The sequence below is a fragment of the Oncorhynchus mykiss genome, chromosome 4 (genome assembly GCF_013265735.2).
Source record: "Oncorhynchus mykiss isolate Arlee chromosome 4, USDA_OmykA_1.1, whole genome shotgun sequence".
NCBI classification, from domain to species: domain Eukaryota; kingdom Metazoa; phylum Chordata; class Actinopteri; order Salmoniformes; family Salmonidae; genus Oncorhynchus; species Oncorhynchus mykiss.
Window position 1 is genome coordinate 26,516,386 of NC_048568.1, and position 16,757 is coordinate 26,533,142.

At 42.3% G+C, this 16,757-nt stretch overlaps 1 protein-coding gene across 2 annotated transcripts in view; it reads right to left on the bottom strand.

The window, feature by feature from the left end:
* fig4a (FIG4 phosphoinositide 5-phosphatase a) overlaps positions 1-16,757 on the bottom strand; it is a 104,836-nt gene that overhangs the window by 17,872 nt on the left and 70,207 nt on the right. For both annotated transcript variants that reach the window (XM_021600720.2, XM_036976023.1), the window contains 5 exons: positions 14,794-14,932; positions 13,223-13,281; positions 12,724-12,871; positions 10,382-10,468; positions 2,494-2,692 (listed from right to left, as the gene is read on the bottom strand). In XM_021600720.2, coding sequence (XP_021456395.1) covers positions 2,494-2,692; positions 10,382-10,468; positions 12,724-12,871; positions 13,223-13,281; positions 14,794-14,932 — 632 coding nt within the window. The remainder of the gene's footprint in view (positions 1-2,493; positions 2,693-10,381; positions 10,469-12,723; positions 12,872-13,222; positions 13,282-14,793; positions 14,933-16,757) is intronic.

Here is a 16,757-nt window from a genome sequence, read left to right on the forward strand (position 1 = left end):
GTGTATGGACATCTATAAGCATGTGAATTAATATAAAGGTGTATGGACATCTAAAAGCATGTGAATTAACATAAAGGTGTGTGAACATCTAAAAGCATGTTAATTAACATAAAGGTGTATGGACATCTAAAAGCATGTGAATTAACATAAAGGTGTGTGGACATCTAAAAGCACGTTAATTAACAAAGGTGTGTGGACATCTAAAAGCATGTGAATTAACATATAATTTACATCTAAAATCATGCAAATTAACATATAATTTACATCTAAAAGCATGTGAATTAACATATAATTGACATCTAAAAGCATGTGAATAAAGATGTTAGATGATCTCTTTCTTTTGCTCTGTCTTCATCTCTCTACCCTGCTGTCTCCATGGCTCCTGGCCTCTCTCGATCTCTCATCACGGCAGACGGGGAGAGGAGAGAGCTTATCCTTGTGCATATTCTGTTTAGAGAGTATGAGATGGCCCTTAACCTGAACACTTTACTCAAGAATGTAAACAGAGGAAGAAATTACCCACAAGCCCATGTTGTGTGGCTGCCTGGCGGCACACAAAAACAAAAACTTGATTCACCACCACCGACCTCGCCGCTTCTTCACACAACGAGGGTCTAGTCGGTCAAAGAGACACCCAAACAGCATCTGGGTTACCATCGCCGCTGACAACAAATGTGGCACACAATATTCTTGTTATAGCAACAGATTGAGTACAATTGGGATTTTGAAGCAAAGCGTGACATTTCTATGTGTCCCGGTGTAGGTCACTGGGCTTGGCTGTCGATTACTCTGTCTCTTTTCTAGTGGCCTCATCTCTTTTCATCTCGGTCCATCCATCTATTCATTTATGCTTATGTTGTATTTCATTTTACGGCAGAGTAGAATTTAGCCCCTAGCTGTCATCATAAAACATACAGGAGGCAACCACCTGAGGGAGGGAGGGGGGCAGGAGATGGACAGAAGGTGGGAATGACCATTCGAGTAAGGTTCAGTAACTGGACATTGAGAGATAAGTCGAGACAAAACTACCATAGACCTACCCAGTCTATGATTGACAAACATAAATATCAGAAATGATATGAACTCAGGGGAAGAGGCCTTTCCCAACCAACTGACCTAAAGGATGGTAGAATGGATAGAGAAGGAGAGAACTCATTGTGTTGTCTATCTCACAGGGAACTGTACTGTGAGCCATTAATTAATTACATCCAAGTCATCTACTTCATTAGGATGGCCAGTTCTATACAATTCATGAGTTGGTAATTCCTCCTCATCTTCAATATGCTCCCCATCTTCCCCAGTTCATTTCCTGACCTGAATGAGCTCCAATGGAATCTACTCACATCTTGCTGCCAATCTAAATACCCCTTTTATGGTAGCACTCACATGGGGTCCAGGTGATGGTACCACTCTTAATAGACAGTGGTACTACCACCTGGGTACCAGTCCAACAGCATGTCTGTGTCCCAAATGGCATACTATTGCCTTTGTAGTGCACTACTGTTGAAAAGGCCCATAGGGCTCTGGTCCAAATTAGTGCATTATAGGGTGCCATTTGGGACACAACCACACAATGTATTCTGACTGAGGCTGGCATCAAAGGGCTAAAGCCCAGCTCCGCTTCCAGGTCATCCTATTCAAATTCAAACTCCCATTGTCTCCCCTCTGCTCTCTCGCTTGCTTACTAAGGAGAATATTCAACCAGTCCAGTTGTCATGGAAACACAGAGAGAGACCTTGAGTCACAAGCGAGAGATGAGAGCCCCCCGTTTTTTGTTGTGAAGTGTGTGTGCACATGAAAATAGATCAGTCTCGTGTATTTGATTCACTCTAGTATAATCATTATGATACCATGTATTAGACTGGTGACTGTGGATAACGTTGATGATAGAACACAATATCAGCTGCGGTGATATGTTAGTCTTCTACATTTTGCTCTGCTGTCTAAAAAGCCAAACCATCAAACCAAACCATCCAAAACTATCAGTGTCCTGGGGAGTTCAATCAAACTATAAGAACTCAAACTGTGTTGTGGTGAATACGCTTTTGATTACATATCATTTGTATGCCATGTTATGGATTCATTATCTGAATGATTATGCGGCCATTGTGAAAATCTCAATGGATAGGGGAGAAATTCATGTTCTCAAACAATAACACATAACACCGATAGGTCAACTCCGTGAGTGAGAGGGGGAGAGAGGGAGACAGAATGTTGGCTAGAGAGACAGAAATGGGAAGGAGAGGGAATGAGAGAGGGCCAGTTAGCGAGAGAGAAACCTCATTATGTTCTGAACATGTGAGGAGAAACGAGAGAGCTCCACCTGACACTGAAAATCTTTTTTAAATTGACACAGAATGAGTTTTCAATCTCGATAGTTGAAATCTTCACATTTAGTTAACACCTTCTTTCCCAAGGTCCAGTTTGCATGTCAGCTGACATTTAACTCAGCTGGCTACCTGTGTTTGTGTCAGCGCGTTTCCCATCCCATACCTCCTGAGTGCGGACGCTCTCCCCAGACTCGGTTAGTAGTTTGACGGGGGTGGAGCGTTGGGACACTGATCCGTCATCGTCGCGGTCGTCCTCGGAGTCGTCCTCTGAGCTGCTGGAGATCTGTTCCTCACTGGGGGGTGGGGGGGCGCTGGCCGCTGTCTTCCTCTGGACCACCGTCTCCTCCTTACTGCTCTTAGCACTACACACACATACATTTTAGACATTTAGCAGACACTTTTATCCAGAGCCACTTACAATTCATGCCTTCATCTTAGTGGTTGTCTCACCCAGCTATCACACACATTAGTAGTAGTTAGTGTCAGTACTCCATAGCGTGACCATACTGCTCTTAGACACACAGAATAAACAGACAGTAGAGGTAGACAGTATCGTTGGTAGTTTTTTGAATAAACATGGTTAACAAGACAGAGCCAGACAAAGGCTGAGAGAGGTTACCCCTAACCTCTCCAGGTACACCTGGCCCACCATCCCACCCTCGATCTGGACTGTCTCTATGACCATGTTCACCTGTACAGGGAGACAGTCCCCATCATTGCTAAGACTCTCAAGGACGACACTTTAAACCGCAGTCCGACCTCTCCACCCAGGAACAGCGGAGCAATCTCCACCCCGCCAAGATCACCGAGACAACACCCCGGACAGCACCCTGGAACCCCCAGCCACGATCACAGACCACCCCAGCCCAGCTTCAGAGCCACCCAGACGAGGCCTCCCACCGCAGACCCACACTTGGAGGAGCCACAGCCCAGCAGGCAGAGCTACGCACAGGCTGTGAGAGGAGCAACTGGCCCAGCCACCACCAACCAAATGAGTGACATTAAACAAATGCTGAGTCTACTATGCTCACATGTGATAGGCCGAGGGTCATGGTAAGATGAGCACAAGAACTCCACCATCCTCACACTACACCCATCCAAGTGGCATGACACAAATTCTATCTTAAATTATAAACAAATCACATTTGCATAATAAGAGTTTACTTTAATTGAAAAATCCTATTTTAATAGTTCTTGTTGGATTGTGAGTGTTTGTCTCATTTTGAAGGTAAAGAAAATAAAAAGAAGTTATGAAATCTTTTTACGTTGCATGTTGGAATTTACAAGGATTGAAGTCATCTGCTTTTGGACTAAAGAGCAGAAACCCAGACTTCCTGAAAGAAATTGATGATGTTGATATTGTAGTACTACAGGAAACATGGTGCAGAGGTGATGTTTCCACTGGCTGTCCACTAGGTTATAGGGAGATAATCATACCAACCACTAAATTAAAAGGAATCTAACAGGGCAGAGACTCAGGGGGAATGCTAATGTGGTATAAATCTGAACTAATTCATTCAATCGAATTGATCAAAACAGGATAATTCTTTATATGGTTAAGAATCAACAAGGAGGCTATCTTGACAGATAAAAACGTCTTCCTCTGTGCCACATACATTCCCCCCTCAGAGTCACCCTACTTCAATGAAGAGAGTTTCTCCATTCTAGAGGGGGGAATTAGTCACTTTCAGGCCCAAGGCAACGTACTGGTCTGTGGAGACCTGAATGCTAGAACAGCAGAAGAACAAGACACTATTAACAGTCATGGGGATAAACACCTACCAGGAAGCAACAACCTTTCCCTCCCTACATACCCCCACAGAAACAACTATGACAAAGTGAAAAGCTCGAGTACAGCTCGTGAAGCTCTATGTCGAACACTCCGTCTGTACATAGTCAACGGTAGGCTGAGCGGGGACTATTTTGGTAGGTACACCTACAGCTCATCCCTTGACAGCAGCACTGTAGACTACTTCCTCACCGACCTAAACCCAGAGTCTCTCAGAGCCTTCACAGTCAGCCCACTAACACCTCTCTCAGACCACAGTGGAATCACAGTGTATCTGAGAAGAGCAGAACCCAACCATGAAGCATCACCGCCCAATAAATGACATGGTACAAAACAGGCCTATAGATGGAGTGCAAACAGTACAGACATCTACCAAAAAGCAATTAGTAGCCAAAAAATACAATCTCTCCTGGACAACTTTTTAGCCTTAACATTCTCCTATAGCAATGAAGGTGTAAATTTGGCCGTTTGGAACATAAACTTTAGATTTGACAAATTAGCCTCCTTGGCTAATTTAAAGAAGCATAAGAGCAAACCAGAAATAACAGATAATGAAACATGGTTTGATAATGATTGCAAAAATCTAAGAAAGTAATTGAGAAATATATCTAATAAAAAACACAGAACCAGACAACAAAAATATACACCTTCAATATGGGGAAACACTGAAGCAATACAAACACACCCTAAGAACAAAAAAGGAACAGCACATTAGAAATCAGCTGGATGGAATTGAGGAATCCATAGAATCAAACCACTTCTGGGAGAATTGGAATAAATTAAACAAACCTCATCATGAGGAATTGGCTATCCAAAATGGGGATATGTGGAGAAATCACTTTGCAAACCTCTACAGGAAGATAACAAAGAGCCCAGAACAAAAAGATATACAAGAAAAATGACAAATCCTTGAATCAGCAGTCAAAGACTATCAGAATCCTGTGGATACCCCAATTACAGAAGAAGAATTATTGGAAAAACTATGCACTCTCCAACCCAAAAATGCCTGTGGTGCTGATGGTATTTTAAATGAAATTATCAAATATACAGACCACAAATTCAAATTGGCTATACTCAAACTCTTCAACATTATCCATACTGCAGGTATTTATCCCGATATTTGGAACCAGGGATTGATCACACCAATCTATAAAAAATGGAGACAAATTTGACCCAAATAATTACAGAGGAATTTGTGTTAACAGCAACTTGGGGAGAATTCTCTGCAGTATTATAAATTGCAGACTACATAATTTCCTTGACGAAAACAACGTCCTGAGCAGAAGCCAGATTGGATTTCTGAAAAATTATCGTGCAACAGACCACATTACACCCTCCACACTCTAATTGATAAACAAGTAAACCAAAACAAAGGCAACATCTACTCATGTTTTGTAGATTTCAAGAAAGCATTTGATTCAATTTGGCACGAAGGTCTTTTTTATAAAACTAATAGAAAGTGGTATTGGAGGGAAAACATGATGTTATTAAATCAATGTACACTAAAAACAAATCTGCGGTTAAAATTGGCAACAAGCAAACAGACTTCTTCTCTCAGGGACGGGGAGTGAAACAGGGCTGCCCAATAAGTCCAACACTATTTAACATCTACATTAATGAATTGGCAAAAACATTAGAAGAATCGGCAGCACCTGGTATCACCCTACACAACACTGAAATCAAGTGTCTGCTGTACGCAGATGACCTGGTGCTGCTGTCTCCCACTAAAGAGGGGTTACAGCAGCACCTAGATCGTCTTCACAAGTTCTGTCAGACCTGGGCTCTGACCGTTAACCACAGGTTCTGTCAGACCTGGGCTCTGACCGTTAACCACAGGTTCTGTCAGACCTGGGCTCTGACCGTTAACCACAGGTTCTGTCAGACCTGGGCTCTGACCGTTAACCACAGGTTCTGTCAGACCTGGGCTCTGACCGTTAACCACAGGTTCTGTCAGACCTGGGCTCTGACAGAAATATAATGATATTCCAAAAAAGGTCCGTAAATCAGGATGACAAATATCAATTCTATTTGGACACAGTTCTATTAGAACACACCAAAAACGACACATATCTAGGACTAAATATCAGCAACACAGGTAGCTTTCACATGGCTGTGAATGAGCTGAGAGACAAAGCAAGAAGAGCATTCTATGCCATTAAAAGGAACATCAAAATCGAAATTCCAATTAGAATTTGACTCAAAAATGTTCAATCAGTTATAGAACCAATTGCTCTATATGGCAGTGAAGTATGGGGTCCAATCTCTAATAATAATAACCAAATGGGACAAACATCCAATCGAAATACTGCATGCAGAGTTTTGAAAGACTGTATTGCAAGTGCAAAGAAAAACTCAAAATAACGCATGTAGAGCAGAATTGGGCCAATACTCCCTCCTCATTCAAATAGAAAAAAGAGCCATCAAATTTTACAACCATCTAAAAACAAGTGACCCCAAAACATTCCATCCCACAGCTCTACAATGTCAAGAGATGAAACAAGAGAAGAGTCCCCTCAGCCAGCTGGTTCTGAGGCTCAGTTCACCAACCCAAACCAACCCCATAGAGCCTCAGGACATATCACCTATTTGAAAGACACAACAAAAAATCAAAGTAAACTTCAATGCTATTTGGCTCTAAACAGACAGCACCTGGTGGCAGACTATCTGACCACTGTGGCTGATAGAAAACTGAGGAAAACATTGACTAGGTACAGACTCAGTGAGCACAGTCGGGCTATAGAGACCGGTCGTCACAGACAAACCTGGCTGCCCAGAGAGGACAGGCTGTGCTCACTCTGCTCCAGGGGAGAGGTACAGACAGAGCTGCATTTCCTATTACACTGTGGCAAATACTCAGACGTAAGAGAATATTTCTTTCCCAAAATTATAATTCAATACAAAGAATTCGAAACTATAAAATATGAAGAAAAAATCTAATATTTATTAGGTAAAAAGCCAAAATGTGCAGTTTTGGCAGCCAAATATGTGTCCTCCTGCCACAACCTGAGGGACAGCCAGTGAAAAGTGCAAAGTAATGTCAATAATATTTCCCATCTTGTTTTGTTTTGTCTTTCATACCACGTCATGTGTCTTCTCAGTCATGTTGACACTGGTGCACTACCAGGTCATGTGTCTTCTCAGTCATGTTGACACTGGTGCACTACCAGGTCATGTGTCTTCTCAGTCATGTTGACACCGGTCCACTACCAGGTCATGTGTCTTCTCAGTCAGGTTGAGACTGGTCTACTACCAGGTCATGTGTCTTCTCAGTCAGGTTGACACTGGTCTACTACCAGGTCATGTGTCTTCTCAGTCATGTTGACACCGGTCCACTACCAGGTCATGTGTCTTCTCAGTCAGGTTGAGACTGGTCTACTACCAGGTCATGTGTCTTCTCAGTCAGGTTGACACTGGTGCACTACCAGGTCATGTGTCTTCTCAGTCATGTTGACACTGGTCCACTACCAGGTCATGTGTCTTCTCAGTCATGTTGACACTGGTCTACTACCAGGTCATGTGTCTTCTCAGTCATGTTGACACTGGTCTACTACCAGGTCATGTGTCTTCTCAGTCATGTTGACACTGGTCTACTACCATTGCTTTAATGTATTGTTATTCTGATTAATATTGTTGTTGTAGTTGTTGTTAATGCTAATCCCATGTCCACAACTACTATTATTATTGCTGTTGGTCCCACCATTTATTTTTTCCGATAAGTACACTTTGACAATGTAAGAACTAATGAACTTGCCATATCAATAAAGTAAATTGAATTGAGAGAGAGAGGTTAGGCAGGAGGACAGAGGGGACTAGGGGGAAGTGAGAGTAGGGGGAGGGCAGAGGGAGAGGGAGAGTGAGAAGTTAGGGGGGAGGAGAGAGAGGTTAGGCAGCAGGACAGAGGGGAGTGGAGAGAGGGCAGAGGGAGAGAGAGAGGTTAGGGGGAGAAGAGAGAGGTTAGCGGGAGGACCGAGGGGAGCAGGGGGGTGGAGAGAAGGAGAGAGAAAGGTTAGGGGGGAAGAGATAGGGAGAGATGTTAGGCAGCAGGACAGAAGGGAGTAGGGGGAGGGCAGAGGGAGCGAGAGAGAGGTTAGGGGGAGGAGAGAGAGGTTAGGCAGCAGGACAGAGGGGAGTAGGGGGAGGGCAGAGGGAGAGAGAGAGGTTAGGGGGGAGTAGGGGGGTGGAGAGAAGGAGAGAGAGAGTGTAATCAAAGCTTTGTCCTCTCTCTACAACGGATGGACAACCCCAATCTGGACGCCTACATAACACTCCAGTAGAGAATGATACCGGACACTCAATCATTCATTAAAAGGTTGTGCTTTTGGCTGGTTAAAGGAACAGGAGTAATACATGCCCTTTATAGGAGTTCAATATCATACTAACACGCGTAGTTGCTCAACAACTAGGTGTTATTGAAGGTTTTCAAGAAGGTAAAGAGGTGGTGTGTGTGTGTGTGTGTGTGTGTGTGTGTGTGTGTGTGTGTGTGTGTGTGTGTTCACATGAGTCAGCTAATGGAAGATGAGTGTCTTGTTTTTGGCCCACAGCTTCCATATACATGTGTTGAGACACAGAAATATACAAACACACATAAACAACGCCTGTGCGGAACACGAACACACACACACACACACACACACACACACACACACACACACACACACACACACACACACACACACACACACACACACACGAGCGAACAATGAGAAGCGCACACACGAGCACACACGTCATGATTTATTACTCCAAACGGGTGGCGGTCCGTGTGCAAAGTATATGATTACAGTGAGAGTAGTTTCTAAATGTACCAAAATATTTCACTACCGTTCAAAGGTTTGGGGTCACCTCGAATTTTCCTTGTTTTTGTTAACCCATTTTTTGTCAATAAAAAAAAAAAAAATAGATGATCTACATAGGCGTAGAGAGGCCCATTATCAACAACAATCACTCCTGTGTTCCAATGGCACGTTGTGTTAGCTAATCCAAGTTTATACTTTTAAAAGGCTAATTGATCATTACAAAACCCTTTTGCAATTATGTTTGCACATCTGAAAACTGCCTAGAAGGCCAGCATCCTGGAGTCGCCTCTTCACTGTTGACGTTGAGACGGGTGTTTTGCGGGTACTATTTAATGAAGCTGCCAGTTGAAGACTTGTGAGGCGTCCGTTTCTCAAACTAGACACTCTAATCTACTTGTCTTCTTGCTTAGTTGTGCACCGGGGCCTCCCACTCCTCTTTATATTCTGGTTAGGGCCAGTTTGCGCTGTTCTGTGAAGGGAGTAGCACACTACGAGATCTTCAGTTTCTTGGCAATTTTTCACATGGAATAGCCTTCATTTTTCAGAACAAGAATAGACTGACGAGATTCAGAAGAAAGTACTTTGTTTCTGGCCATTTTGGGCCTGTAATTGAACCCACAAATGCTGATGCTCCAGACACTCAACTGATCTAAAGAAGGCCCGTTTTCAGCTGTGATAACATAATTGCAAAAGGGTTTTCTAATGATCAATTAGCCTTTTAAAATGATAAACTTGAATTAGCTAACACAACATGCCATTGGAACACAGTAGTGATGGTTGCTGATAATGGGCCTCTCTACGACTATGTAGATATTACATTTTTATTTTATTTTTTAAATCAGCCGTTTCCAGCTACAATAGTCATTTACAACATTAACAATGTCCACACTGTATTTCTGATCAATTTGATGTTATTATAAATGGACAATTTTTTTTGTTGCTTTTCTTTCAAAAACAAGGACATTTTTAAGTGGCCCCAAACTTTTGAAAAGGTAGTGTATGTCTCTGTCCATCTCTCTCGCTTTCTGTCTTTTGTAACAAGCTGCCATATTGTGTCAGTCTGCTTGGGACCTGTTTCTAATGTATTAAGTGTGTATGTTTAACTTGTGTTACCATTTAGTTAGCTGGTAAATTAATAATTCAACCAATTTGTGTAGTACTGAATCATAAATACGGCTTGGGTTTTTGCAGATACAAGGAGGTTACAACCGTTCAGAATGATGATATGATACGAGGTTACGATTAATAAATTGACTGTTTATAGATGCGATAGGCAAAGACCTTTAAATAGGGAGATGGTAACTCTTTAAAGAACCGCTCTCATGGTGCCACAGATCCTAATGAGTTGATTGTTACATTATTAATTTAATCAGGTAACAATTAAACATAGTTAGGTGATAAGATAAATAACAGTCATCAGATGAATTAACGTAAAGTCAGGACACACGCGAGTAGAGTACACTCACCCAATCACAGCAGATTTCCCAGTCTCCTCTGGCTTGCGCACAGTGAAGGGGCTGGGGTCCACTCCTACCGTCTTGGGCATCAACTCCCTTCACACACAGAGAGAACATAATCATCACATCATTATCCCAGGAAAAACACATCATAGTTAACCTCATGTCTGCACCCAGATCCAAATCTCTTTTGTCTCTCTGCAACAGGTGAGTACACCAAACATTAGGAACACCTTCCTTGCACTCAAAACAGCCTCAATTCGTCAGGGCATGGACTCTACAAGGTGTCGAGAGCGCTCCACAGGGATTCTGGCCCATGTTGACTCCAATGCTTCCTACTGTTGTGTCAAGTCGGCTGGATGTTCTTTGGGCGGTGAACCATTCTTAATACACACAGGAAATGGTTGAGCGTGAAAAATCCAGCAATGTTGCAGTCTTGATGCGCCTGGCACCTACTATCATACCCCGTTCAAAGGCACTTGCATTCTTTGTCTTGCCCATTCACCCTCTGAATGGCACACAATATATATTTCAATTATCTCAAGGTTTAAAAATCCTTCCTTAACCTGTCTCTTCCCCTTCATCTATACTGATTGAATTGGATTTAACAAGGGATCATAGCCTTCACTAGGATTCACATGGTCAGTCGACAGTGCCTTCAGAAATGATTAAGACCCCTTGACTTTTTCAACATTTTGTTGTTACAGCCTGAATTTATAATAGATTCAATTGTGATTTTTGGTCACTGGCCTAGACACAACACCCCATAATGTAAAAGTGTTATGTTTTTAGAAATCTTTACAAATTAATAAAAAATGAAAAGCTGAAATGTTTTGAGTCAGTAAGTATTCAACCCCTTTGTTATGGCAAACCTAAATAAGTTCAGGATTAAAACTTTGCTTAACAAGTCACATACAGTAAGTTGCATGGACTCACTCTGTGTGCAATAATAGTGTTTAACAGGATTTTTTAATGACTACCTCATCTCTGTACCCTACAGATACAATTATCTGTAAGGTCCCTCAGTCGAGCAGTGCATTTCAAAGACAGATTCAACCAAAAAAGACCAGGGAGGTTTTCCAATGCCTTGCAAACGGCACCTATTGGTAGTTGGGTAAAAAATACAAAATAAACAGACATTGAATGTCCCTTTGAGCATGGTGAAGTTTTAATTACACTTTGGATGGTGTATCAACTCAGTTTCCGGAGAGGAAGGAAACCGCTCAGGGATTTCACTATGAAGCCAATGGTGACTTTAAAACAGTTACAGAGTTTAATGACTGTGATAGGAGAAAACTGAGGATGGATGATCAACAACACTGTAGTTACTCTACAATACTAACCTACTTGACAGAGTGAAAAGAAGGAAGCCTGTACAGAATAGAAATATTCCAAAACATGCATCATGTTGGAAACAAGGCACTAAAGTGATACTGCAAAAAATGTAGCAAAGCAATTCACTTTTTGTCCTGAATACAAAATGTTATGTTTGGAGCAAATCCAATCCAACACATTACTGAGTACCATTCTCTAAATTTACAAGCCTAATGGTGACTGCATCATGTTATGGGTATGTGTGTAATTGTTATGGACTGGAGAGTTTTTCAGGATAACGTTTTTACGGAATGGAGCTAAGCACAGGCAAAATCCTAGAGGAAAACCTGGTTCAGTCTGCTTTCCACCAGACACTGGGAAATTAATTCACCTTTCAGCAGGACAATATCCTAAAACACAAGGCCAAATCTACACTGGAGTTGCTTACCAAGAAGACATTGAATGTTCATGAGTGGCAGAGTTACTGTTGACTTAAATCAATTGGGAAATCTGTCAAGACCTAAAATTGTCTGTCTACCAAAGATCAACACCCAGTTTGACAGAGCTTAAATCATTTTGAAAGGAATAAGGGGCAAATGCTGCACACTCCAGGTGTGGAAAGCTCTTACCCAGAAAACCTCACAGCTGTAATCGCTGCCAAAGGTGCTTCTGCAAACTATTGACTCAGGGTTGTGAATACCTTTATAAGTGAGAGATTTCTGTAATTCATTTCTAATTCTTTTTTAAAATCAAAAAACATGTTTTTACTTTGTCATTATGAGGTATTGTGTGAAGATGGGTGAACAAAAAAACAATGTAAACCATTTTGAATTCAGGCTGTAACAACAACAAGTCAAGGCGTATGAATACTTTCTGAAGGCCCTGTATATAATACCTTCATTGTCAATTTACAATTATAATATTTTTGCTCAGGCCAGTATTCAGACATGTCATTGTATGAAACTAAAAAGCAACATGGTTAGCCTGCCATGACCCAGTAGATATTGATGTGACTGTATGCAGGTTAGGGTACGTACCGTGCAGAGTTGGTCATAGCTATGCAGAAGGTGTCGTCAAAGGAGGTGAGTTCGTAGGGTTTGAAGAACTCTGTGTAGGTATCAATGCTCTCGTCGTAACGGTTCACTCTCCTCACCCCTACCTTCTTCATATTCTCCTCACAGGGAACTGGAAGCACACACACACACACGCATATTAGGACACGTATGTACAATATGTTAGTGTGACGTGTCCTAATCAGGGTGTGTGTGATTGTGTGTACACTATGAGCATGTGGCGTATGTACAATATGTTAGTGTGAAGTGTCCTAATCAGGGTGTGTGTGATTGTGTGTACACTATGAGCATGTGGCGTATGTACAATATGTTAGTGTGACGCCACATGCTCATTGTGTACACACAATCACACACACCGTGAAATTAGAGAAAAGCATATTCTTTTCATTTACGTCGGTCATGATTTTGACTTTAAGACAAACTTTACTTTCCAACACAGATGTGTGTATGATTGAATAGATACCTTCATCATAGGGCAGAGGCAGGTAGGATAAGATCCCCTCTGACCACCAGTACGTATAGCTAGAGAGAAACACACAACAAGGATTAGCTAACAGCGTTCAACATTATGATAAATGCAAGTCTCCGTAAGGTGTGCATTCTCTACCTTCAGTGCCATAACACTACGTCCATAACCCAGATATGAAACTAGGATTCAGCTTGACGACACCCTAACAACTAATACATCATCCCTTTAATTCAATGAAGTCCAGTTTGTGTAAATAAATACAGCAATTATAGGGAGTTGTGTGGCTGGTTGAGAGGAAAAAGACTGACTGCAGATTTCGTTTCTTATGATAATAACATAGTCATCTTGGTCTTTGTAACTGAATGGTGGAGTGGCCACAGCAATCTGGGTCTGTCATTATGACAGCAGCACAACCACAAAGAATTGACTGAACACAGTCAGGCAGGTAGGCAGACAGATCTGGGTCAGAACATACGAGAAGAGAAAGGGAAAGAGGGAGTGAGAGAATGGAAGACAGAAAGAGAGGAGAGTGAAAGACAGTGAGAGGGGGAGAGAGGGCATCAAAGTAAAAATAAAGAATGAGAGAGCAGTAGTAGAGGTCTGCTACCCTACCCGAGCCCCGATATTATACGTGGGGTTAGGGACTGTTTTTTCATGGAGCCAGTGACAGACAGAGAGGAGCAGCTAATGGATTTACTAAGGGAGGAAATTACTTCTGATTTTGGGCAGGGCCTTAAATTTGCCAGAAGCAATCAGGCCTGGGTAGGGTAGGGCCTGAACATCGCGGGCATGGTTAGGGCTCGGCTTAAAATTCATGACTGTGCAGGGCTAGAGGGAGTGAGGGGGTGGAGAGGGTGTGAAATAAAAAAGAAAGAATGAGACAGAGAGCGAGCGTGTCCGAGAGAGAGGGACCAAGAGAAGGAGATGGAGAAGAGACACTTCATTATAAAACATTTTAAAGAAAGGCAAAGGAGTGGGGTCAAATATGGGTAAGAACCAAGAGAAAAGGAAAAAGACAAAAAAAAAAGAGAGAGAGAGCCAGAAGACGAGGGTGAGTGAGACGGTGGGATGGAGAGTGGGGTTACAGTGACAGGAAGCAGGGTAAGTGGGAACCAAGGTGCACTTGAAGCCCCAGAGATGATGAAGGGGGAGTTGATCACATGTCTCCTGCTAGCACACAGCAGAGGTGATAGAAAGGGAAGGAAGCCATAACTTACAGTACTGACAGAGAGTTGCCCTCTCCTTGCTTTGAATAAACCCTCTTAAGACTCTTAACACAGCAAATGTAAAGTGTTCCCTTCTCTGGTCAGAAACTCACATACAGTGGTGGTGGTGGGGACAGAGCTTTCTTTCTACACAGAGGAATATATATGCCTTCACGTGCGCTCTCAGGCAACACACACATTCAGACAAGCTTGAGCATGAGCAGACGCACACACACACAGCTGTTCTGCAGGTAAGCCCTCTGCTGTAAAAGAAACACAGATGCAGCTGGTAATCTTGTCTAAGTGATCTCCCACCAGGCATATTAGCGTGTGAGTACGCATCTGCCGTGGTGTGTGTACCTGCGCCTGTCGTGAGTCAACGCCATAGAGTTCCTCTGGTGCAGGTAGAAGTCAGTGGGCAGCTCCCAGAGGTGAGGCTTAGACTCTGACGGCTGGTACACCTGCAGAAACAGGTTGATGGCATCCTGCCGGTCTGCATCTGAGACAGAGAGAGAGTCACAGAGACGATGATATATTAAGCACAATATGTACAAGACCGAGGTGGAAGTAACAGGAAGTAAATGTATCCTTTGTGTCCACATCACTAAGGAGTTAACACAGTCCACACACACCCACACAGTTGTGAAGAGGGCACGACAGAGCCTCTTCCTCCCCAGGAGGCTGAAAAGATATGGCATGGGCCCTCAGATCCTTAAGAAGTTCTATAGCTGCACCGTTGAGAGCATCTTCACTGGCTGCATCCCCGCTTAGTACGGCAACTGCTTGGCATCCGACTGCAATGTGCTATAGAGGGTGGTCAGTACGGCCCAGTAGATCACTGGGGCTGAGCTCCCTGCCATCCAGGACCTCTATACCTGGCGGTGTCAGAGGAAGGCCCCAAAAAATGTCTACGACTGCAGCCACCCAAGCCATAGACTGTTCTCTCTGCTACCGCACAGCAAGCGGTACAGATGCAACAAGTCTGGAACCAACAGGACCCTGAACAGCTTCTACCTCCAAGCCATAAGACTGAACAGCTTCTACCCCCAAGCCATAAGACTGCTAAACAAGAGCTAGTCAAATGGCTACATGCTGCTGCTACTGTCTATTGTCTATATTGTTGCCTAGTAACTATAACCCTACCTATGTGTACATTTACCTCATACCCCTGCACATCGACTCAGTACTGGTACTCCCTGTATATAGCCATGCTATTACCTCATACCCCTGCACATCGACTCGGTACTGGTACTCCCTGTATATAGCCATGCTATTACCTCATACCCCTGCACATCGACTCGGTACTGGTACTCCCTGTATATAGTCATGTTATTACCTCGTACCCCTGCACATCGACTCAGTACTGGTACTCCCTGTATGTCGTCATGTTATTTGCACTCGTCATTGTTATTCACTACGCATTTATTCCTCGTGTCACTTTTTCTTTCTTTAACTCTGCATTGTTAAAAACCCAGAAGTAAGCATTTTTCGTTTTTTTTCTCCTTAGTTTTCCTGTAAGTAAATATTGTACAGTAACAGAAAGTACATGTTGTACAGTAACAGACAGTAAATGTTGTACAGTAACAGACAGTAAATGTTGTACAGTAACAGAAAGTAAATGTTGTACAGTAACAGAAAGTACATGTTGTACAGTAACAGACAGTAAATGTTGTACAGTAACAGAAAGTAAATGTTGTACAGTAACAGAAAGTAAATGTTGTACAGTAACAGACAGTAAATGTTGTACAGTAACAGACAGTAAATGTTGTACAGTAACAGACAGTAAATGTTGTACAGTAACAGAAAGTAAATGTTGTACAGTAACAGACAGTAAATGTTGTACAGTAACAGACAGTACATGTTGTACAGTAACAGACAGTAAATGTTGTACAGTAACAGACAGTAAATGTTGTACAGTAACAGACAGTAAATGTTGTACAGTAACAGACAGTAAATGTTGTACAGTAACAGACAGTAAATGTTGTACAGTAACAGACAGTAAATGTTGTACAGTAACAGAAAGTAAATGTTGTACAGTAATAGAAAGTAAATGTTGTACAGTAACAGAAAGTACATGTTGTACAGTAACAGAAAGTAAATGTTCTATAGTAACATAAAGTAAATGTTGTACAGTAACAGGAAGTAAATGTTGTACAGTAACAGAAAGTAAAGGTTGTACAGTAACAGAAAGTAAACGTTGTACAGTAACAGAAAGTAAACGTTGTACAGTAACAGAAAGTAAACGTTGTACAGTAACAGGAAGTAAATGTTCTATAGTAACAGGAAGTCATTATTCTATAGTGTTGGTCATTTGGCTCAGATTT